Source organism: Cibotium barometz, chromosome 32 (genome assembly GCF_041138505.1).
Source record: "Cibotium barometz isolate CiBa-2024 chromosome 32, ASM4113850v1, whole genome shotgun sequence".
NCBI classification, from domain to species: Eukaryota; Viridiplantae; Streptophyta; class Polypodiopsida; order Cyatheales; family Cibotiaceae; genus Cibotium; species Cibotium barometz.
In genome coordinates, this window is record NC_141077.1 from 31819511 (window position 1) to 31844966 (window position 25456).

The 25456-nt window shown below is 42.2% G+C and overlaps 1 protein-coding gene across 2 annotated transcripts in view; it reads left to right on the forward strand.

Annotated features, from left to right (window-relative positions):
* Window positions 1-5142: 5142 nt before the first annotated feature.
* LOC147620094 (BTB/POZ domain-containing protein) overlaps window positions 5143-25456 on the forward strand; it is a 71009-nt gene continuing 50695 nt past the window's right edge. For both annotated transcript variants that reach the window (XR_015261746.1, XM_086772272.1), the window contains exon 1: window positions 5143-6443. Coding sequence is in view for 1 of the 2 variants with exons in the window: in XM_086772272.1 (XP_086628398.1) it covers window positions 6172-6443 (272 nt within the window). In the remaining variant the exon portion in view is untranslated. The remainder of the gene's footprint in view (window positions 6444-25456) is intronic.

A 25456-nucleotide genomic window follows, 5' to 3' on the forward strand; every position in this document is an offset into this window, starting at 1 on the left:
TGGTTATGCCCGACATTATGCATCAGATCTGCCACTCTTTTGGTCCAGATCTGCCCACCATTACATGCTGAAATTTGTGCCATGTTATGCTAAATTTGTGCACCACTTTGTGCCCGCTATTTTCTCTTGGAAGTTTGCGCAGAAGTACCCACGTTTTTTTTGCTACTATTTGCATTGATTGTATGGCTAGAAATTACTATCACAAATCTGCGTGCTGTTGTTGATGATTAGGGTTATCTTCGATGATATTTCTAGCCTTGATCATTCATGATATTGTTGTACGAGAATGAACACTGCTGTTTAATCCAAAAAAAAATCAAGTGGTAAGACCTTCTCCAGCCATGAATAACCAAACGGTCATCGACCAATTCAATGACCAAGGTTTCCACACCTGGCACATGAAATTCAAGATTCATTTAATGAAACACAACTTGAGGAGCTTGGTCAAGCAAAGTGATACCTCTTTCTCAACATCAAAGACAGTTGCTCTAGAACCTCATCGACTCCAGCAGGCTTATGCAATCATTGCACTAGGTCTTGGAGATAAGTATCTCCATTATATCTCGGATCTCGAATGTCATGCTGAAGCATGGGCCAAACTCAACCATTTATTTGGTGCATGTAGCAAAAACTCAAAGTTATCATTGAAAATTCAATTCTTTGAGTTGGAATTAAAATATGGAGAATCTCTTGTTGTTCACATCAATAAGATAAGCCTAATGAATCAATTGGTTCACTCACCCATGACAGAAGATGATGCCATGGCTGTGCTTCTCAAAAGCATGCCAGAGGAATATGACAACTTGGTCACTACTCTTAAATATGGTTTAGATCCAACATTTGAAAGCATCATCAGTGCATTGTAGGAAGAAGAAAGGAAGAAGAAGAAAAGGAAGGATGACAATATGGTAGAAGAAAAAGCTTTAGCAACCAAGTTCAAAAGGATTACTTTTAAGGCTTACAAACATTGTGGAAAAAATAATCATGATGAAAAGGATTGTTTTCACATCAAACCATATGGGATATGTGGAAAAAACAATCACTCAGAAAAGAATTGTTTTTCCAAGAAGAATTCAGTAAATATGGCAGAAGTCATAGAGAATGCATTTCTGGTAGATGATGATTATGTTTTCTAGTGAGCCCTTCCTAGATCATGTTTCCAAAAGGGTTGTAAACCTGTTTTTGAGGTATCTATGGTATTTTGTGTGTGTGTTCTTTCTTTGTAAACACCTCTGGCCACCATATGATGTAGGCCAAGTGTATGTTGTTCCTCCATGGTACCTTTTGCAGACATGACACACTAGGTCCACATATGGTTTAAGATTTATCCTTGTACATGCAAGAGAGATAACCATTGGAGGGGGTTTTGTGTGTTTGTCTTGGTATATCCCACATTTTGTCTCTACCCAAGGGAAGCCCATAACTGACATGAGAAACTAGGGCCTTGGATTTATCCTTGTCCAGAAAAGCTGGCATGAGAAACCATGAGCCTATGATTTATCCTTGATACAGTATGAGGCATTTTCTTGAGGGGGGGTTTGTTGGGAATATCAAGGAACTGTCTCTTTTATGTATGCACCTAGGAGTGCTAGTATTGTAGGAGTTTGAGGGTGTTGCCATGTGGCATTTCATATTGTCCCATATAGAGGGCTGACATTGTACCTTGTGTACCTCACTTCTATATAAGTGAGGTCTCTATCATGAATAGATCATCCAGCAAGGTCTCAAGTCTTTTCATGAGTACAAGTCTCAATCTTGTAACCTAACTCAACTTGAGTCTATGCTAAGTAGTTAGCTCCTTCATTATGTTTGTCTTTGATTTCTTTCCTCCATAGCTTTGTCTTAGTTTAGTTGCTTCTGCTTTCTAGTCTACTAGCTGTAGCTCTGTTGTTCCTTCAGGTGAGACAATAGTTTTGATGTTAGTATTATGAGGAGGTTTAAGACCCTAAGAACCATTTAAAAGTAGACATTTTGGTGTTGAGATATAACCAAGGTACTCAGGAGTACTCTGCCACCCATACTATGAGCATAGTCCTTAGTTACCTTTGTGACTCACATTCGATAGATGATTTGGACATTGTCGCACTCTTAGTGACAAGGTATTAATTGTCGCACTCTTAGTGACAAGATATTAATTTTCTCATTGTTTGGACACATTTCTTGGGTTAGCAAGAGGGAGCCTATGATTGCATTTGCATCGTCAATGCCTTAATACAAAGTTTCTTACTTTACATCATAAGAGGTTAATGCCTTAGGAGCAATCTAGAGGATATTGGAATGTGCAAAAGCAATCTTCAAAAGTTTCTTGCTTTATAGCATAAAAGGTTATACCTTAGGATGAAATTAGAGGATATGGGGAATTTTCTTGCTTTACATCATAAAAGGTTATGCCTTAGGAGGAAACTAGAGGATATGGGAATGTGCAAAAGCAATCTCCAATGGTGTAATGTGACAACCAAAGTTGCATGGCCATTTTTTGAAATCCTATGTTTTGTGCTCACACAAAATACATTAAGATTCACTGTCACTTTATGGACAAGCTCATCATGTTTAGAGAGGATGAGGTGCTCAACAATTGTGCACACATCTTCAGCTCATGCAAGGACACCACGGAGAGGCATCTTCATCGACTTAACATCAAAATCATTTGGTGGACATTAAGGGAGGGTGTTAGATATCACCAGCTAGCTTACGTATATATGGCCTCCACTACAAGGAGTAGCCATGGTTGAGCAACTTGGGCATCTTATGTCCCTAAGCCAATATGGGATGGTTGCATAGGAGGCCAAATGGTGAAGATATGGCTTAGATAAATTTGTCACATTGCCAAGTAAGCTACATACTTACAAAGGTTGTTATCCTCATAATGGTCCACACATGGAGCTTGTATAATTTACTCATTCCCTCTTTTGAAGTTGTGGGTTCCATATGAGCACCCGAGATCGTAATATGTGATTTTAGTGGCCACCCTCACTATATTTTGTAATGGATTTTTAAAGCCCACCATCTTGAATAAAGCCCATGGTTGAGCAACTTAACATAGCCTTGGTTTAGACACCAAACGGTCTATGAGATAGGTTATAGGTAGCTGTGCATTAATAACTAAAAAATGAGACACATGAGGTAGCTGTGCATTAATAACTAAAAAATGAGACACCAAACGGTCTATGAGATAGGTTATAGGTAGCTGTGCATTAATAACTAAAAAATGAGACACATGAGGTAGCTGTGCATTAATAACTAAAAAATGAGACACATGAGGTAGGTAGACTTTACACTTGGACACCTTGTTGTGACACTATAGGTTATAGGTAGTTGTGCATTAATAACTAAAAAATGAGACACATGAGGTAGGTAGACTTTACACATGGACACCTTGTTGTGACATATGTGAGCCTAAATAGGATTCAAGATGAGCTCGTATAGTGATGGACCTAAGTAGAGTCTACACTGTAGAGGGTGGAATTGACTATGATCCTGCATTAATGTGGTCTAGTTATGGCCTATATAGATACACTATGATGCCCACTATGTGTTTATCCCCTTACTTTACAACCACACTATTCTAACAACCATCTAAGCTCCCTCCATCGGAGTGCACAAATGTGGAGCGACAACCACCCTTGTATCTTTGCTTAATGCAATGCTCTCTTCTTCTCTCTATCATTGTTTTCTATCATACTTACAGTGTATCTCACATTTTGGGAGTGCTATGTGTATTTACACCATTATTATAGTTTAGCTTACACTTGAATGGGTCCAATTGTCTAGTACACCCTCACTTATCAATATATAACCTCACATCTCAATAGTTATAGATTAGCCATCAAAACTCCCTTCAGGGGAGCACATGGGTGTAAGTGCTTATTACGACAGCCATCAATGATATCAATACAATATTGTTCTCCATCTATCTCATAGTTTAATTTGAGTTTTAATACAATATTTATCTTTATCCATCTCATTGTTCAACTTGAGTTTGAGTGCCTTGGAACATTCTATTTTGTGTTAGTGTTGCTTGTGTACACCACACATTTTATGCCCTTACACTAGTTGCTAGCTTTAAGGAGGAAATATATATTTCTCAAGTGTTGTGTAACTCCTTATGAGATGGCTTGAATAATTAATCTAATGGTAGTATCAAACATATGTTGATAGCCTTCTTCAATTATGCATTAGCTTTTACATCAAGAGCCTAAATCATGACAAGGAAGGAGAGGGTGTAGGTATCTAAAAGAAGAATATGATTTTTACCAATTAGTGTGAGCCACATAGGTAGTTTTGTCCAATTAGTGTGAGGCACTCACTAGGTATTTTTGTCCAATTAGTGTGAGGCACTTCGGTATTTTTACATTGAAAATATGTAAGTTTACTAGGGGGACCACTATGTCGATGTTTACAGGCATCTATATCCTATTACTAGGGGGACCACTATGTAGATGTTGACAAGGATCCTCTTAATGGGGGTTTTATCGTATAAAAAAGGGACATGTATCACAATGGTTGGGTATCGCTAGAGAGATGGAGAAAGGGGGAGTTATATATATATATATATATATTTTGGGGGGGGGGGTTTCTAGCACATAAATTGTTTGAAAAAAATAATACCCCTTTATGTATTAAAAAAGGATCTAGTTTGAGCACATGTCTTGGGTTCTAATCCTAGTTTTAAAGAGTCGACTTCAAAGGTTATCCTAAGTCTCTTAGCCATTTATCCTAAGTCTAAATCTTGATTGATCCTAAAGTCTAAATCTTGATTGATCAAGGTTATCATAAGGGAAGCTAGATTAACAAAAATAGGAGAAATCTACTAGGCAATTTGAAAATTTTCAATGTGTTTTAATACATATGGTTAAATTTTCACATCAACCACCTTCAAGGTAGTGATCATCAATCAAAGGTGTTGGTGAACACAAATTTAAAAAAGAGCAACATTCTTGTATTAGTTAGGAGGGGATCTAGTTATGAACATATTCTAATCCTAAATTTGAAGAGTTGACTTCAATTTACCCTAAAGTATCTTAGCCATTTATCCTAAGGTCTAAATAGGAGAAATCTAATATGGGCCCAATATTTGCAAAAAATGTTTATTCAGTTTGAGAGTTGTGAAAATAAGGACGTTGTAAGGCTTCTAAAGCTTCTATATTTTACATGCAATATGAATGAGACCGAAAACTTTGAATGCATCGATTCATTTTGTATAGCTCCTGCTGAACGTGCTCTCGATGGTGCATCGTTTTGGTATTGTAACCCCTATTGAACAAGAAGAATCCGATTTTCACACGGCTGATGGTCGCCCACCTTTATTGATTAGGCCAAGTGAATGAATGAGGCAAGAGTGACACCTTGCAATGTGCTCTCCTATGCTTCATTGAAGGGAGCTCCTAGCTCTGCAGGTTTAGCATGACTCTGTGCTTTGTTGCTATGACTACCACATGTGATATACTTTGATATACTTTGAGGCATAGGCATTGAAATGTGCTCTCCTATGCTTCATTGAAGGGAGCTCCTAGCTGCACGTTTAGCATGACTGTGTGCTTTGCTTATACGACTACCACATGTGATATACTTTGATATACTTTGAGGCATAGGCATTGGGAATTAATAAATAGGATAAATCTAGAAGGAAGATTCGACATTTTTGAAAAATTATAATGTGTGTTCATACATATGGTTTAATTTTCCTGTCAACCACCGTCGAGGAATATATATTTTTGAGAGGCTTGCAGGGAATGAAGGTGATCATCGATTCACCATCTCCATAGCCGACTCTCGAAACCCTTGGCGAATATCGTTTGCAAGTTACGGGTCTGGTGGAGATTCGCACTGTGGCACAGTTGTTCCTGCTGCGGGGCTTCTACATTGCAAGTCGAATCGGCCCAGCATGTGGCAAAGGAAATGGAAATGGAGCAGGTAGGTTTTTGTGCCCCAAAGCAACCCTAACCGAAATAACTCAGGCTGCTGTAGAGAGGTTGAAGAAGGAGACGTAGGGTAAAAAGAGGGGTTTTGTCTGCCCTTGCAAGTCTGTGTCTCGGCCGTTTCAAACGATTAGGGTTTCTGACCAGAAGCACAAGAAGAAGAAGAAGCAAGGTTTTGCATTTTTTTCATCCAATCAATTAGGGTTTCTGTGAAGAAGAAGGAGGGGAAAACTGAAGGTTAGGAGAGGGGACAATGCCAGCAGGTGGCCTGAGCGGGGCAAGCAAACAGCACCTTGCCACCAGAAACAACGCCATGACTCTCACTTCCACCCCTACCTCCTCAGCAGTTTCTGATGCAGACAGCAGTGAGGAAATCCGTGCCCTCGACTGCAACCTTGCCGCCCTATGTGAACATGTCCAAGCCGAAGGTTGGAATGCAGGGGCCTTTTCGGACATTGTTGTCCATGCCATGGGCTCTAACTACTGCTTGCATCGCCTCATCCTCTCTCGCAGCTCAGTGTTCAGGTGCTAATTTCAACTTTATTTAATTTTTGAGTTTTTCTTTGATTAATGTCCTTGTATGAGTCCGTATATGCTTATGCAATATGTATATATAGTTGTGTCTTTGTACTCTTAGGATGCCGGGACAAAATCAAATTATGTAGGCACACACATTGGTGCACTGAGCAACTAAAATCAATGATGGATAAAAACATTGGCCTTAGATGTAAGGCCTTTACACGCATCTGATGGATGCCCCAACGTTGCAATGGAGATGTATGTATGACATGATGGGCAGCCAAAGTGTTACTTTTTGGGTCCAAATTTCTCCTTATTCCCTTGTGTTTGAGGCATGTGCATGTTATTATTCATGTTTTTTATGTCATAAAAGCATTTGCTGAATGCTCCACCCTTGTGTTGTTATTGTCGATGAGACAGATGCGCTCTATTTCGTAAGGCTTCCTATATGAGTAGTAGTAGTAGTTGTATGAGCACTTGGGTGCCCGACAGTTCCCACCTTAGACAATGGATGGTGACCAAATGTAGCGAGATGGTTAGGAGATGGCTTATGTAGACTTGGCACTCTACCAAGTAGGATGCAAGCTTGTGCAGGCTATGCGAGTAGGATGCATGCTTGTGCGGGCTATGTGACTGCAATAGTGAGCACTGGACAACAAACTGAGGACAACAATTTTTGGAAACTTCTCGTGCAACATACGGTCCATACTGACACAATTAGAGACATTATTTGTAATAACTTGCACTATGTTCTCTGGGCCTATCTCCATCATAGCCTCGTGCAAACTCCCCTGTCACCACTATACTTGGCAAAGAGGCATCAATAGCCTTTAAGAATATAGTGCCCTTGCATTGCAGGAGGACACCAAAATGTTATACATACTTCTTTTACGTATATCTGACTATCCATCACATAGAAGTGTGCACCCATATTTCTCCATGTAGCTCGAAGTGGTTGCATGTCCTCCTCTACCTGCATACGCTCTCTCCTAAGCTCACAGGTGCTCAAGGCCTCGTATGAAGGTCCCTCCACTCATAGCTGATGCGGCTCATTGTCCTCATGCAACTTTTCTAGTGCTTTGTCTTCAATATGTGGACGGATAATGCACATTGAATGAACAATTTGGCTCTCTCTCTCGTAGCCACTGCCGCAACTTGCTTTTGGATGCCTGCTTTCACACTCCTTCTCTTCAATGCATTTACAATGGGCAACTTAGGTGGGCGTGACGATGCGCCACTAACAGACATTTGCATGTGCACCGAACTTGAAGCCACATCTTGCCCTGCTTGACCCGATCCTTCACTTTCCTCTTCTTGATCCTTTGTCCTTTTGGTCACACCTTGACCAATGTCTGAAAAATCCTCAACTCCCTCATCTTGAGACTTTGCAGCCAGCTGTGCTCGCACCTGATTCACCACATCTTTGGACACTCTAGGACATATAGCAATGCCCTTCCCCTTTAACCCGGCCAAGTGGGCTTTGATACGGGTAGCCTTTCCTGTGTAAATGTCACCGCAATAATTGCATCTCCACTTGCCTTGGCCACTCATGTAATTGGTTAGCTCCTCTACATGTGTTGAGACTCCCCCGTTCGGGGTTGAGCACAATCTTGCCTTACACTTAAGTAATTAACACAATTAAACAAGCTGAAAATGACACCACAAAATGAAGCTTAACAAGATTGAAAATTGAAATCACTTGCACACTGCACTAGGGCCGGAAAGGACCAACCTCCCTTGTAATAGATTGTATTATAAGGTTTCTGTTACAAGCTTCATGGGCATTCACATGCCAAACTGTCCATAGGCATTCATGCAAATGAAAACAGCATTACAAACATAGTTGTTGATGCGGTTGATTGGTTCCATAGCTTCCATTTGATTTCACCGTCTCACTCGATCCCTCATAGCTAATCAAATGCAACTATGCTTATTGGCATCCATACACAAACATTGTGTGTGCCAAGACCGAGACATAGGACCATAATGACTAGTATTCGGATCTTAAGTAAGTGAAAGAGAGCTTAAATGAGCTCTTACGGCAATTCTGCTTCTTGAATTTGAGTATAATCATCGTATGGTTGATATCCATGCTTTGAGGGATCCATTTCCACTCCTGGCTAAAATTAGGGTTTCTGTAAATTAGGGTTTTCAGTAAGTATTCGGACTCCAAAATTGGGGCCTTTGGGTGCAAAAGATGCCCTAAGCAGAGGTGTATAGATGTACTATGGTTGTCTCAAAATTAGGGTTTCTGTAAATTAGAGTTTACAGAAAATTTGGGAGCGATAGAATACTTAGAAGGCTCCATATTCATGAATAAAAGAGGAATTTTGCAAATTGGTGATCATATGGAGACTAAATAAGTAGAAGACAAGATTTCTCAAGCTTTCATGGCTATGGGAATCATGGAAGAGAAGAAAATCAGCTTTTCCATAAGTGTGTGTGTGCAAAAGTGAAAAGAGAAGTCTCCATACGGTTGGCGTCCACTTCTAGAGAGGGGAGAGAGGAAAGATAAGCTTTCCCAACATGTAGAGGATGAGTGGAGGGTGCATATTGTCCAAACCATCCCTTCTCTTGACATGTGGGAGGTCACCCCAAGCTCATAACATGCTGAAAAGGGCGCCTGAATATGTGGCTGACCGATCGGGAGTGGAAACGGGTCCAACCTCTTTATGAATTGTCCGCCCGAACTTTAATGAAGTGTGGACGCCCAAACTCACTCATAACTTAGACGGACACACTTATTAAAGTGTGGACATGCAAAACAGAAAAATGAGCAACATAGAGTAAAGTACTATACTTACCATCTGTCTGCATCCCACAAGCGAGGTCAGAAGACAGTTTTACTCGCACGGTTCACAAGAGGGCATCCCCAACTCATGAACTACACGCACAATTCATGCAGGCAACAAAACAGTTCATGCGAAAACAAGTTTAAAATCTTACATGCATAGATGCAATGCAAGAATGCACCATGGAACAGTTTTCCATTTCATTTAGCTAGTAACTCATGGTACCATATTTTGGATATGGGTGCGGATCAAAATCCCCAGCCTACATAACCAGCCACTGGCTCTTGGTGTTGACAACAAGTACTCGACCATGCCAATCCATCTTATGGAACTTGTCCATAAGCCTGAAGCGTAGAGAATGCCCAAATAGTGACATCCCTCCTTGCTTCTAAACAGTTCACTACAGCCGAAATGCTTCTAGGTATGCTTGAAGGAGCTGCGGATACTTGTGAAAGCAAGCTTCATCCATCCACTTTGCATCCATGGAAGAATAATTCTTGAATTTGACAAGATATCGTCTTTGTAGTTTGCCACCCGCAAGTTTACTGTCACGATTGTGACTAACTCTCTTAATCTCTTCTTAATTACTCATTAATCCCTTATTAACTGAAAGGACACGTGTGAAGGGTCACACCCTTACACATGGGTCACTATCAAAGGACATGTCTAATGTAAGAGGAAGAAAATGACCTGTGTGTGCTTCTCACCTCCCAGCCAATATAGCCCATGAGTTTCTATAAATGAAAGTCCCTTAGAGCATGTTCTCACCTCCCAATCAAGCAAAAGATAGAAGTGCTCTCTTAGCTCCCATTCCCGCACTCCTTGGCTAACCCCCGAGCTACGGACCTTGGCCCACTAGGCCCCTGCCTGCGCACACACTAGTAATGTCCGGTCTAGGCCTAAGTGCCTCGGACTAAATTAATATATGTCTAACATTCTCTCCCCCTTCTAAGATCATCGTCCTCGATGATCAGCTGTGGGAAATGTTTACGAATCAGAGCTTCTGATTCCCAAGTAGCATCGGTTAAAGGAAGACCTTTCCAGGCAACTAGAAACTCTCGGAGAACGCGATTACGTAACCGCTTCTCTCTGCGATCTAGTATCTTGTCTGGACCATGGTCTACAGAGTCATTTTCCTGCAAAGAAATAAGACCATCAATTAGATTATCATCCTTAGATATATATCTCTTGAGTTTACTAACATGAAACACCGGATGGACACGACAGCCTGGTGGAAGTTCCAACCGGTAAGCTACGTCACTAAGCTTCTCCATAATGGTCCAGGGTCCACAAAATCTAGGCGAAAGCTTAGGACACTTTCTAGTAAATAAAGATGTAGAGTTCAATGGTACTTGAAGAAAAACTTTTTCTCCCTTTTCAAAAGATCGAGGAGATCTTTTTTTATCAGCATAAAACTTAGCTCTTTCAGCTGCTTGCTGAAGCTTAGTTTTAGGCTTTAGCCAATGCTAGAGTATCTTGCATTCTTGCCAAAAATTCTGCCGCACTAGGACATTTCTGTGGTGTGCCTATAGTACCAGGAGTTAAGGGAGATATACCATAATTCATCTCAAAAGGAGACATACTGGTCACCTTATGAGGTCTATTATTATATGCAAACTCTAACAAGGGTAAGTATGAATCCCAATCTGTCTGGCTATCAGATACATAAGCACGTAACATGTCCTCGAGTACTTGGTTGACCCTTTCCGTCTGACCATCTGTCTCGGGGTGGTCACCACTACTCATATTGAGAGTAACATTCAACTTTGCAAAAATATGTCTCCAGAAATGTCCACAAAAACGCACATCTCTGTCTGAGACAATAGACAAAGGTAATCCATGTAATCTAAATACATTCTGGATAAACAAATCTGCAACCTGTGGAGCTTCCACAGTGTCCTTGGTTGCTATAAAATGAGCCATCTTGCTCAGGCGGTCAACTACCACCAAAATGGTATTTTTTTGTCTTTGAGTTCGTGGCAATCCAGTGATAAAATCCATGGATATGCTTTGCCAATTAGATTCCGGAATTTGTAAGGGATGTAGTAACCCTGGGCTCTTTACTCTTTCTGCCTTTATTGCTTGGCATTGAAAGCATTGTTGGACATACTTGTGGACATCTCTAAATAGATGTGGCCACCAAAATGCCCGTCTAACAAGCTGAACTGTTTTATCTTGACCAGGATGCCCAGCACAGGGACTATCATGGTTCTCTTGCAAAACTTTTGTTCTTAGTTCCCGTGCACAAGGAACATATATCTTTCCTTTCCACTTCAGCCATCCATTCTCAACTGAGAAATTGGCATACGGACTTGATGAAGGTCTTAGTGAAGAAGTAGATGAAGCTAACTCCTCACTAGTATCCATAGTAGACCCGAGTCTGGACCTTACTGTCTGTGCATAAAGGTCCTCCAACTGTGCTTCCTTGATTTCTTGAAGCAATGAGTTTTCTAAAACTGTAAAACTCATATTATACATGATTCTAGATAATGCGTCAGCGACTACATTATCTCGACCTTTACGATACAGAATTTCCATATGAAATTCTTGCATCAACTCAGCCCATCTACCTTGTCTTCCTCGTAGATCAGGTTGACTGCAAAAATACTTAAGTGTATGATGATCTGTATACACTTTAAACTCAGCACCATAAAGATAGTGCCGCCAAATTTTGAGAGCATGTATAATAGCATACAATTCTTGCTCATGGACTGGCCAATTCTGTTGAGTTGGCGAAAGCTTCTTGCTTTCAAAGGCCACTGGCCTACCATCTTGGCTTAACACTGCGCCAACAGCCACACCGCTGGCGTCAGTTTCTAAGACGAAAGGCTTTTCTAGGTCGACCACTTTCAAAACTGGAGCTGTTGAAACTGCTTGTTTCATTGTATCAAAACTTTCTTGTTGCGTAGATGTCCACACATAGGGCGCCTGTTCTTGCAACAAATCTGTCATAGGAGCTGCTATTAGAGAATAGAGCTCTATAAATCTACGATAAAAACCACTTAATCCCAAAAAGGATCTAAGTGCAGTGATATTTTTTGGGACTGGCCATGCCAATATCACGGAAACTTTCTTGGGATCCATTCTAATCCCATCTGCAGAAACTATATGACCTAGATATTCAATCTCAGTCATACACAAAAAAGTCTTTTCCTTGTTGGCAAACAAACTTGTTTCACGCAACGCTTGAAAAACAGAAATTAAATGTGATTCATGTTCTATGATGTTCTTGCTATAAACTAGCACATCATCAATGAAATCTACCACAAATTTACCCACGAATGGTCTTAAAATATCATTCGTTAACATCATAAAAGTAGCTGGAGCATTAGTCAAACCAAATGGCATTACTAAATACTCATACTGACCAAACCTGGTTCTAAAAGCTGTTTTATATACATCTTCTTCTCTTACTCTTATCTGGTGGTAACCACTTTTTAAATCTATTTTACTAAAAATAGTAGCACCACCAAGAGCATCTAAGAGATCATCGATCCTAGGCATAGGATAACGATGCTTGATAGTAATTTTATTGAGTGCTCTGTAATCTACGCACATCCTAAAAGAACCATCCTTTTTCTTTACAAGTAAAATAGGCGAGGCAAAAGGTGAAAAACTCGAACGAATCAGGCCTTTACTAAGGTATTCGTCCACCACCTTCCTAACCTCGTTCTCCTCCTTGAGACTCATGCGATATGGTGGTCTAGCAACTGGATTAGCTCCTGGAACGAGCTCAATCCTATGCTCCACATTCTTGCGAGGAGGTAAACCAACAGGTAACTCAGTTTTAAATACATCCTCGAATTCAGCTTTTATCTTATTAGAAAGATCTAAAGCTGAGGTGATAAAACTGCCACCAACTGTCGAATCCATCCTTGGATTTGATTTAGAAATATTTACAATATAACAAAAGTAAATATACTTACAATCTAACTTGAGCATCTTGGTAGCCTTTAACACTTTCGCTTCTGGGAAATCGGGTTCCCCGCGAATCAAAAGGCGTCTGCCGCTATGCTCGAACTGGATGACATGGGAAGAAAAGTCTATCGTTGGCTTCTTCCATACATGCCATTGCTTGCCGAGAACTAGATCGAATCTTGCAAGCCGTGTAATTTCAAAGTCCAATCTGTCCTCGTAGGACTGGATCTGGAATGGGAGTCCTCTGACTTGACGATCCCACACTTCTGTGCCCTTGCCGTCAGCTAGCTCCACTGTGTAGCTATACTCTGAAGGCTGCGTTTGGAGCTTTAGCTTCTTGACAAGCCTTGAGCTAATTACATTATGAGTAGAGCCAGTATCAAAGAGGATCTTGACTGGAGTTCCTTGCACAGTCCCCTTCAATACTATAAGCTCGATTTCTGGAAACTGGTAACCCTGCTGTGCCCCAGGAGACAAGACTGCATCTGGAGCTGTAGGCACCTTCTTGGTTACCGAAATAGCTAAAATTCTTTTAGGATAATCTTGTGGAATGTCATCCAACAAGTCATCCTCACTGTCCTCCGAGACTTGCATTGGATTAACCATCATACTAGCTGTGATCTTTGACTTCTTTGGGCAATCTTTAAATTTATGCTGGCCCATACATCCATAACACAGCCCTTCCTTCATTGCTTTATCCCTTTGCTGCGGAGTAAGCATAGATCTATTAAAAGCCCTTTCCGCCATAGCAGAAACTTTTCTTTTGGTCCCCTTTGCAGTTTTGATCATATGAATCTCTCTAATCTCTTTACCCCTACCCTCACTGGTGGATGGTAAAGTAGAGGAAGCTGGGGCCAAAAATCTAGGGGCGCGAGTCCAAGAGGATTTCTGGCCTCCACCTCCCGAAGGAAATTTCTTGCCATCCTCAAGCACAATTGCTAATTCAATGGCCTCATTCAACGTAGAGCATTTCTCTTTGCGCACTAGAGGCCGAAGAGTTTCTTTAAGACCCAACACAAATTTATGAACTTGCAGGAAATCAGGAATATGCTCTGGCACTTTTAGCAAGACTTCCCGATACCTATCCGCATATTCTTGAACAGAATAGTTCTTCTGTGACATGAAGAACCAAGAATCAAGCGCTCGACTGCGCTCATCCGGTGGCACAAAGTTATTATAAAATATAACTTTAAAGGCATTCCACGTAACAGGCTCTGCTTTGTCCTTTTCTATCTTCCTCCACCATCGATGAGCCACATCGAGGAGGTTATACGTGGCTTGCTGAATCTTAGCCACATCATCATTTATATGGCACAGCCTAAAACATTGCTCCCACTTGGAAAGCCATTGTTCCACTCCATCTGCTGTGCGAGCTGCTGTATTGCCATTATATTTAGGCGGTTTGAGATCTTTAAGTTGCCACTTGGCTCGCCCCAAAGTAGGCACTCTAGCCGAGGTTCCTGGCTCTCCAAGACCGCCTTGATTGATTTCCTCATCAAGAGGGATGAATATAGACTTTTCTAATTCTTTTCCCCGCATTTCAGTCAATTCTTTCATTTGATTAAGAACTAATTGCATGGTGTTTTCCATAGAGTCAATACGAGCAACCATAGTAGTCACATCAAGTGTTTCATCCTCGTCATGCATGGTAGTATCAGGCACATGTTGCTGTGAGGATTCTCCTTCCATGTAAAAAAAAAAAAAATGGCTTGATGAAAAGAGTATAGGAAAAGCACCCAAATATTTACAGCTAGCAAACTGTCACACAAACACTGAAAACAGTGAATTTTCCAAGTACGCAAGTGTATATACAAACACTAAATGCACTTGTAACTTCTGCACTTTATTGTCTTTGAATGAAATTTACCAGCATAACAGCATAAAATGCAGAATAGCCCCAAAAAGTATGCATCAATAGCTTCAATTTTGCTCAAAACATCTATTTCACGAAGATGTAGATGCAAAACAAGTCAAATTTTGCTCTTTGGTGCGAAAAACCAGAAATTGCAGAGCATTAAAAGAGCACAATTTGATATCCAATTTACCCTATGCACGCATATCCACACATACGCATTTCCAATGCATCTCATACATGTGCCAGAACATTCAATTTCAGCATAAACAGGTTAGAAACGCATATCTGGCACCAATTTGAGCGTTCACGGCGGAAGTGCAGATTTTGCTAGACTTCTGCACCATCCTTGACTTTCGAGAGGCGCTGAGAGAGCTTGAAATCTTTGAACAAAATCCCACATAGGAAAACAAAAGCAGAAGGCTAAGGGTTCAAGATGTAAAGCGTGGCCTTCTGTATTTCAAAGCAAGAGAGAGAGAGCTCTCTAGCGCGTGGCTTGGTTGACGTGCGCGCGCGGCTGACGGATTCCCTGCGTCCCTTCGCGTGTAATCGGCTGTTTGCAGCGTTAGCTATGGCGCAGCCCATCTTAAAAAAAAAAAAAACAAGAAAAAAGCCTGCTCGTAACCAGCTCGGATACCAAATGTAAGAGGAAGAAAATGACCTGTGTGTGCTTCTCACCTCCCAGCCAATATAGCCCATGAGTTTCTATAAATGAAAGTCCCTTAGAGCATGTTCTCACCTCCCAATCAAGCAAAAGGTAGAAGTGCTCTCTTAGCTCCCATTCCCGCACTCCTTGGCTAACCCCCGAGCTACGGACCTTGGCCCACTGGGCCCCTGCCCGCGCACACACTAGTAATGTCTGGTCTAGGCCTAAGTGCCTCGGACTAAATTAATATATATCTAACATGTCTATTCATTAAAAGGCACACCCCTAAGTCCAAAGGACATAACCGTTGACTCAAGAGCCACACCCCTTCCAAGGGATGTGTCTCTTCACTTGTACCCTTTCGGCCTCTATTTAAGAAAGGCCCCTGTCTTAATGCAAACATCTCAATCTTTCTATCAGCATTTGTCTTATGTTCGTTAATTAAGTCTTAATCATGTTAATAAAGCTATAAAAGCTTTACAGTGGTATCAGAGCAAACTTTTTTCCGCCCTGTGAGATGCCCAAACCCTAACCCTAACACTAAAATGAGTCCAAATCCTAACCCTAAAATCAGCCTGCCCAAACCCTGTAGCAAGTGTTGAATGGAAGAGCAGGAGAGAATGATCCATTTAATTTTACCCAATTTTGCCAATTTTGCTTGATTAAGCATTTTTTCCCAATTTCATTAAAAAAAAAACGATGGGAAGCAGAGACTCACATTAGGGTTCCATCTAAGTGTTTGTAGGCTGCTTGTACTCTACTGGAGGCCTAGATCGCATTCTGTTTGGGCTGAATGTGAGGATTACTGTTATTACTTAGTATTTCATCCACTATCTGTGTATTAAGACTGAAACTGAAAGTAGACTTGAACACAGATGTTTGATTGATTTATTGAAATTGTGATACAACAGGCTCCTTATATAGGAGTCCAAGAGACACGAATGAAAAGACACATCCCATGACCAATAGTCATGACTCTAGGCGAAGAGATACATCCTTTGGACGAATAGTTGCAACCATTGGATGAAGAGTTGCATCCCTAGAGCGAAGGGGTGTGACCAGTCGTCGAAGGAGTGTGGCTCTTGATGAAGAGGCATGTCTCTAGAGTGAATAGTCGTGACCATCCAAGTGTAGGGGTCCTCTGTAATCATGTCACTTCAGTATCTGTAATCATGAGGAGACTGTGTATAATGAACTAAGTCACAATCGTGACATTCCCTCCCATTTAAAATAAAACCCAGGGGTAGTTGTTGTGACTTTGGAAGAAGGGAAATGATTGTATTGCTTCTGCATCCAAAGCTCTAGCTGCTAGATCCCATGTCATGGCATTATTGTTGACCATAACAATCTTGCATATACCAAACTGAATATTAACTGCATCTGCAACTTGCCTCATCTTTACCAAAAGCATGAGAATCATATCTGTAACTTGAGTAGAACTTTTGTTAACATCATTGGTAACTTCGAGCTTTGTCCAAGAAAAGATTGAATCTTTATCTGCTTCAAGTGAAACTATTGGTAAATTATCTGATTGTGTCACCACGCTTTCCGGCTGAGAGGCGACCACCACCTGTTGGATGTCTGAAAGGGATTCCATTGGTTTGTCTGGAACACAAAAGTCTTCAAGTGTTGTCGTAGGTTGAGAAGAAATATCTTCCATATGCTTTTCTTTGCTCAGAAAGTTGTTCTCGGGACAAGTTATGTCCAAAGATTCATTTGCACCACTGAAGGTAAGGACTGGAGTCTTCATTTTTGAAGAAGAATCATCATTCACCACGGCGTCAGGTATCTGGTCAGAGGCAAAGACTTCGTTTTGCACGGGCGGTGACGAGGCTAGTGCTTCTGCCTGGGTCACGGCAAGAAAAGGGGTTGTGGACATTGTATTTGTCACACATGTACCAGAATCTTCTGAATCTTCAGCTTTCTCAGCAGGTATTAAGGCTTCCAATGTAGAAGGGGGAGGTTGAGGTTGTTTGCGCCTCTTAGACCTCTCAAGGATCCTCTTGCACAACGTGAGAATGAGTAAGTCTTCAACACTGCCACCAAGAGCTTGCAAGGACTTGAATGTAGGGCATTGCTCGCGAGGGGAAACTTGTCCAACGTCGCGGCGTTCACGACCGAGTACTCGACTAGGGTCGGACACACGTGCCACTAAGTAAGCCCATCTTGATATGGCTGATTTCTTTCCAAGATGTGATCCTTTGGAAGCTTCATGTTGCTGCTTCTGTTGCTGATGATTCCAATAAGAAGTTGGTTGCTTAGAACCGTAACATTTCCAAGAATATCCATGCTGAGGCTTGCGTTGCTCGCACGAAGATACTTTGTGTCTAGTTGTCTCTGAAGAACCATGCTGAGGGTGAGAGAATTTTTGTTGAGAAACATGTTGAAGCTCATCGATACGAGCTTTTGGTTGTTGATGGAACATGGCTTCAAACCGCTGGAATGCAGCTTGTTGCTGTGAATGTCATAATAAATAGTTTTGCTGGAGAAGAAGCACCAAGGTAGCCATCAAGCTGCGAAGAACACCATCATAGACCGCAGGTGGGGTTTTTTTTTTTTGAAAATGTGCTGATTGCTGGAGGGGTGCTCCTTTGTTTTTTTTTTAATAATCGCTGGCCGGCGGCTCCATTCTTTTTTTTTGCTTCTTTTTGTATGCGCTGGTCGGCGGCGGCTGGGCTTCCTTGCGCTGGCGGGTTTCCTTGCGTGCGCTAGCGCTGGTTGCCGTTGGGTGGCTGCTTTACGTGGCTGGTGGAAGCCACGTATATTAAAAGGCTTAATGTAAGCCTTAAGTTATAAGGCTTTTGGTTTCGTTTTTTTTAAAAAAAATATGAAACGTCACGTTTTTAAAAGAAAACGTGAAGAGGAAGATCGAAGGGTGGCGACCCTGCGTGGAGAGGTATGCAGCCAGAATAAAATGCGATGAGGCCTCCAGTAGAACACAGGCATACTACAAGCACTTTGATGTGAGTTTCTGCTTCTCTGCTTCTATGCTTCCCATCGTTTTTTTTTTGATAGAAAATTGGGAAAATGCTTAATCAAGCAAAATTGGCAAAATTGGGTAGAATTAAATGGGGCATTCTCTCCTGCTCTTCCATTCAACACTTGCTACACCCAATTTTAGGGTTTGGACGGGCTGATTTTAGGGTTAGGGTTTGGGCATCTCACAGGGCGGAAAAAAGTTTGCTCTTTGTTTACATTACTGCGAGCAAGGATTCATGCCAAGTCCACCATCGCTCTGCTTCTTCCATACAACACCGAGAGGAGAGTAGAGTGGAGAGGGTGAGAGGCTCACAACCGTAGGCCCGAGAAAAAATTTTGCTCTGATACCACTGTGAGGATTACTGTTATTACTTAGTATTTCATCCACTATCTGTGTATTAAGACTGAAACTGAAAGTAGACTTGAACACAGATGTTTGATTGATTTATTGAAATTGTGATACAACAGGCTCCTTATATAGGAGTCCAAGAGACACGAATGAAAAGACACATCCCATGACCAATAGTCATGACTCTAGGCGAAGAGATACATCCTTTGGACGAATAGTTGCAACCATTGGATGAAGAGTTGCATCCCTAGAGCGAAGGGGTGTGACCAGTCGTCGAAGGAGTGTGGCTCTTGATGAAGAGGCATGTCTCTAGAGTGAATAGTCGTGACCATCCAAGTGTAGGGGTCCTCTGTAATCATGTCACTTCAGTATCTGTAATCATGAGGAGACTGTGTATAATGAACTAAGTCACAATCGTGACAGTGAATATCTCTCCGAGCAAGGGGCGCCACCCTTCGTTCCCTACAGCCATGCCTTTTCACGTTTTCTTTTAAACGTGACGTTTCACATCAAAAAAAATATAACACAAAACAGTCTTATAACTTAAGGCTTATAATTAAGCCTTTTAATACACATGGCTTCTACCAGCCACGTGAAGCAACCGGCAGCCAGCACCTAACAACCAGCGCCAGCGCAAGCCAGGAAACCCGCTAGCGAAGAACAGCCGCTGACCAGCACACACATAAAAAAAAGAAGCAGCAGGGAGAACCCGACGGCCAGCCGTCGACCAGCGCATTAAAAAAAAAAAAAACAAAGGAGCACCCAACGGCCAGCGATCAGGACATTTAAAAAAAAAAACCCATATATTTACCTTACTGGTTCCTACGAAATGGTGCCTGCCTTGGTCTTCTGCGCGCCAACTTGTTGCCGCCTCCCTTCCTCAAAAGCAGCCTTCTTCATTGCTAGGCTCCTGCGGTCTATGATGGTGTACTCCGCAGCTTGACGGCTACTACCTTGGTGCTTCTTCTCCAGCAATACAATGGCAACCTCCTTCAGGTGTGATCTTTCCATTTTCTTGGGTATACACATTTCACATAAAGTGGAGTATTAACATATCAGCAATCCGCCATTTCACTCCTTTGCGGGCTCTCCACTCCTCCGGGGCCAATACCTTTTTTTTACGGGATCACGTGGACACACACTACCTCTTCTCCGACGGCTTATGGCAGAGGAAACCTATGACTTCAGTTATTTACAGGATACACCCTCTCAGTCCATAGTGCCCTCTCCCACCTGTGTTTCTCCACCAGTCCTAGCCCCTGTTCCAGTGAGTGTGCCCCCCTATCTCCAGCCCACTCATTACCGCATATAGATAGCCACACCGACTTCTCACCTCCGAGAATTCGACGTGTGGGTTATTGGATCATTATTGTTTTATGCTCAGGCGTCATCCTTATCTGGGCGCTATCCTCCCTGAGTGTAGCATCATTTTTCATGAATATTGCACCTATTCTGAGGACATTCATCCATCTTCATTCACGGTGCGTCCCTCTACACTTGAGTATACACCCTTGACACCTGTAGCTGCCCCTACTCCTGTACCTTCTTCTCCAGTAGCAAACTCTCGTGCGAGCCCCGTCCCAGAGGATCGCCCTTACTATACTGGATGGTCTATAGCCGCTTCACCAGTACGTAGCCTCTCCTCTCGGGATTTACAGATGCCGCACCCTCCAGCCGATGGTTCTTACTAGAGCCTAGCGGCGTTATCAACAGCAAAAACCCCCCGAGCCTCATCACCCTGAAGCCTCTACATCAACATCTCCTCTCATGGCAGAACCTGTTGACATACCAGCCCCTCCGGAATGGCAGTCAGCTTTGCAGCAACTCCGACAGCAATTCCAACAGCAACTCTGACAGCAATTCCAGGAGTCTATGGCATCCTTGGCCTCTCAGATCCAGCAGCTTCACACGGATCGCCACTCCAACACAAGTTCCGTACCAGCAGCAGCAGATGTTTCAGCAACAGTACCAGCAGACGAAGACGTCATTCCTTCCGAGGTAGAAGGTGACGACCTTAAAACTCTTTATCGTCTTTTACAAGCCAGTAAAACAAAGAAATTGGAAATTAAACCCCCTGACTCTTATGGTGGTCAGCGCAATAAGCGCATCTTAGACCAATGGCTCTACAAACTGCAGTTATACTTTGAATCCATGACCCTTTCTGACTCCAAAAAAGTGACTTTTGCGGTATCCCTCCTCAAAGACACTGCTTTATTATGGTGGCAACGACGACAACACTCTGGAAAAACGGTTACAACGTGGGAAAAATTCGAGCGGGTCCTCCGTAAGTAGTTCATACCTGCCAATGCGGATTTCCAAGCCCGTACTCGCTTACGCCATTTGGACCAAACTGGTTTCTTGGCCTCTTATATCTCCCAGTTCACCAACTTGATACTGGAGATTGATTCTTTGTCCCCAGCGAACGAACTTCATGCCTTCGTTGAAGGGCTTAACCCCACACTGCGTGCCGATGTCCAGAAATATAACCTTGTCGATCTTGCCGATGCCATACGATACGCCGAGCGTGTTGCAGACATTAATTCTCGAAATTCGGCCTCTTCCGGTCGAACTAATGACTTTCAAAAAGCCAATGGATCTCGTATGAGCCGAGACAGTCGCAGAGAGTCATTTGGCTCTTCTACCTCCCGGCCTAATCCTCAATGGACTAATTCTCAACCTTGCCGATCAGAAGGATCGTCCTCTTTTCGGTTCCGACGTCCTAACTCCTTCCAACCACACAGTTCGGATCGTGGACAGGACCAAAGACGTGACCAATCTCGCCATCCTCGTCCTTCTACTGTTCCTTCTGGATGGGATTAACAAAAGACAGAATTGTGCACAGTTTGTAATGGACCTCATCGTTGGTTTGAGTGCCCCGAAAGACCAACCCATCGACAAAATTCTAATGTTGAACCCCCCACTTCTGAGGAGAAACCCCTAGTTGCTGACAAAGGAAAGCGTGTAGTTAATCACCATGCTATTGCACATGCTTCAGTAATTACCGCTACTGCTACAGCACAACCTGCCTCTTCACCGTTGCCTCAGCGGTCTACTCAGGTTTTGGTTCTTCAAGGTTCTATTTCCAGTCACTCTATTCAGGTGCTCATTGATAGTGGGTGTTCTCATAATTTTGTGGGAACCACCTTGACTTAGAGATTGAAGATTCGGACTTCTCCAAGTACTATTGTTTATGAAGTAGAGCTTGCCGATGGTTCCACATTCTCGTGTAACACCATTGTCAAACACCTCTCCTTTCGAATTCAGCACTATCATGACAAATTGGATTTCCAAGTCATGAATTTGGCACATTATGATATGATCCTTGGTCAAGAATGGTTGTATCAATATGATCCCCTGATCAGTTTTCGAAACCATTCTATACAATTTGCTCAAAATGGTATGCTTGTCGCTCTTGAAGGAATCAGAGACTAACCTTCTACACCAACCCTTTCAGCTCTTCAAGTGAAACGGAGAGTGGTTGTTTCTCAGCACTTTTAATGGTCTATTCAGCCAACGACCCTCTCGAGGATATAGATACAAAGGTGATGTATCTCAAGCAACCTTTCTTTGCTCCATACTTGGATCTTTTTCCTCAGGAGCTTCCTGCAGTCCTCCCACCTTGTCGACCAGTCGACATGCTATTGATATTCTTTCTGGCAGTGCTCCACCTACTCGCGCTCCGTATCGAGTTTCTTTTACGGAATCTCAGGAGATACAGCGACAGCTTACTGAACTTTTGGAGAAAGGACATATTCGACCAAGTAAAAGCCCTTTTGGAGCTCCAGTGCTTTTGGTGAAAAAGAAGGATAAGTCTATGCGTCTTTGCATCGACTATCGTGCCCTTAATAAGTTAACTATCAAGAATAAGTATCCTCTTCCACGCAGTGATGAATTGTTTGATCAATTGCTCCATGCAAAGGTCTTCTCCAAAATTGATCTTAAGTCTGGATATCATCAAATTCGCATTCGCGAAGGTGATGAATATAAGACAGCTTTTCGCACAAAATATGGTCATTACGAGTACCTGGTCATCGGGTTAACCAATGCCCCTGCAACATTTATGAGTCTGATGAATGATCTTTTTCGTTCTTTTTTGGACAAGTTCGTCATTATTTATCTTGACGACATCTTGGTGTTCAGTCGTAATATGGAAGAACACAAGGCACATCTTAAGATCGTTTTCCAGGTGCTTCGAGACAATGCTCTTTATATTAATCCAGGCAAAAGTGAATTCTTTAAGACGTCCTTGGAATACCTTGGACATGTTGTTTCAGCAGATGGAATTTCCGTGGATCCAAATGAAATACAGGTTATTGTCAATTGGCCAACTCCCACAAACATCCATGATGTTCGTTCTTTTCTGGGACTTGCCAACTTCTATCACACAAAGGTTCATCGATTTTCCGAAATAGCTACTCCTCTTACTGAACTTTTAAAGTCCGCGCCTGCATTCTAATGGACTAAAGCCGCAACACAAGCTTTTGAAAATTTAAAGACAGCTTTGACGACAACTCCTGTCATGGCTATTCTAGACCCTACTCTCCCCTTTGATGTTTACACGGATGCTTCTGATATTGCCACTGGTGCCGTCTTAATGCAACAAGGACGTGCTATTGCGTTTGACAGTCATAAGCACTCTGCAATTCAAGGAAGATACCCGGTATATGACAAGGAATTTTTAGCTATTGTTCATGCCTATCGTGCATGGAAACATTCTCTCCTTGGTGCAGATTCAGTGGTAAAAACAGATCATCATTCTTTGAAATATATTTTCACGCAGCCAGTTATGAATGCTAGGCAAGCACGTTGGGTTGAATTCTTAGCCAATTTTCATATGACAATTGAGTATGTTCCTGGTCTTACCAATGTGGTTCCGGTGCCCTTAGTCGTATGCTGTCAGCTTCGATCGCCCGCGAGCTGGGCGGCGGTGGTGGGCTCCCCACTAGTGCCGCCCGTTCTTGGTGGCCGGATGGTGGAGCAGCGACGGAACCGGCGGACGGAAACCACGGACGGACGGCGACGGAAATTCGCAGTCGACGGAAAGACACAGCGTCGACGGAATTTTGCAGTTTTTTCTGCAGATTCTGCACAGCCACCACTCCAGGGCCAGCTCCCAGCTCTGATACCAAATGTTGGGTGTTGGACTCACACACACACGTGCACATTAGGGTTAGGTGCAAGGTAGAGAAGCTCACACACAGAAATGAGAGAGAGAGAGAGAGAGAGTGAGCCAAAAGTGTGGTATCCACAAAATGCAAGTCAACACTTGCATGTGTGCCACATCCATATATTATAGAAGTACAAAATATTATATGTTAGAGTGTCCTTTCACACTTGATGTCCAAGGGGAAAAACCACATGGGAAAAGTGCCCTTGGTTAAGCCCTGTTCACACATAGCACTACCATAAGTGAGCATATGCCTACAACCATGATGCTTAAACACCTGTGACATAAAAAGTTTGACCATATGCTCAGCTTTTATGGTCTTTTTGACAGGTATGAAATGTGCTTGCTTGCTAAACCTGTCCACAATGGTCCAAATTACATCATTACCATATTGTGTACAAGGAAGATCCAAAATGAAATCCATTGTGATGCTTTCCCATGGCTGGTTAGGAATAGGCAAAGGTTGAAGTAAACAAGGGGATTTTTGCCTATCAAACTTTACCTTTTGACAGGTGATACATGCACGAACAAAAGTTTCTATCTCTTTCCTCATGCCTGGTCAAAAGAAATATTTTTCAATCATTTGAGTAGTGGGAAATATTCTCCTATGTCCTGCACATGGAGGTGCATGGCATTCATCCAAAACTTTTGACCTTCAGTCTTTTACCACGCATAGGCAATTATCCTTCATAAGAAAGCCATCTTTAACTATATAAGATGGATGTGCATGACCAGCCATCAAATCAGCCCATATATCGCCAAAATTAGGATCCAAATGATACATTTCTCGCATACTAGACAAGTCCTGATGATAGGCAATCGAAATTGCAGCCACACATGGCTTTCTTGATAATGCATCGGCCACCACATTTTTCTTGCCAGGAGTATGCAAAATCTAAAAATGAAACATTGAGACGAAATTGGCCATTCTCATTTACTTTTCGGAGAGTTAAGTTTGTGTAAGAAAGTATCGCAAACATTGATGGTCGGTTTTGACCACAAATTCAGCTCCCAATAAGTAGTGTTTCCACACTGTAACTCCACGAACAACGGCCAATAATTCCTTCTCATAAATGTCAAGTATAAGCTTGGCATCATGCAATCTCCTGCTTTCATATGCAACTTCATGTCCCTCTTGATTTAGGATAGTACCAATACAATTGCCACATGCGTCACATTCAATAATGAATGGCTAAATTAGGTATGATCAAGACTGGCCCAGTAATAATGGCATTCTTGAGAGAATTGAAAGGATTAATTTCAGCTTTTGTCCATTTGAACATAGCACGTTTCTTGGTCAATTCATGCAATGGCAA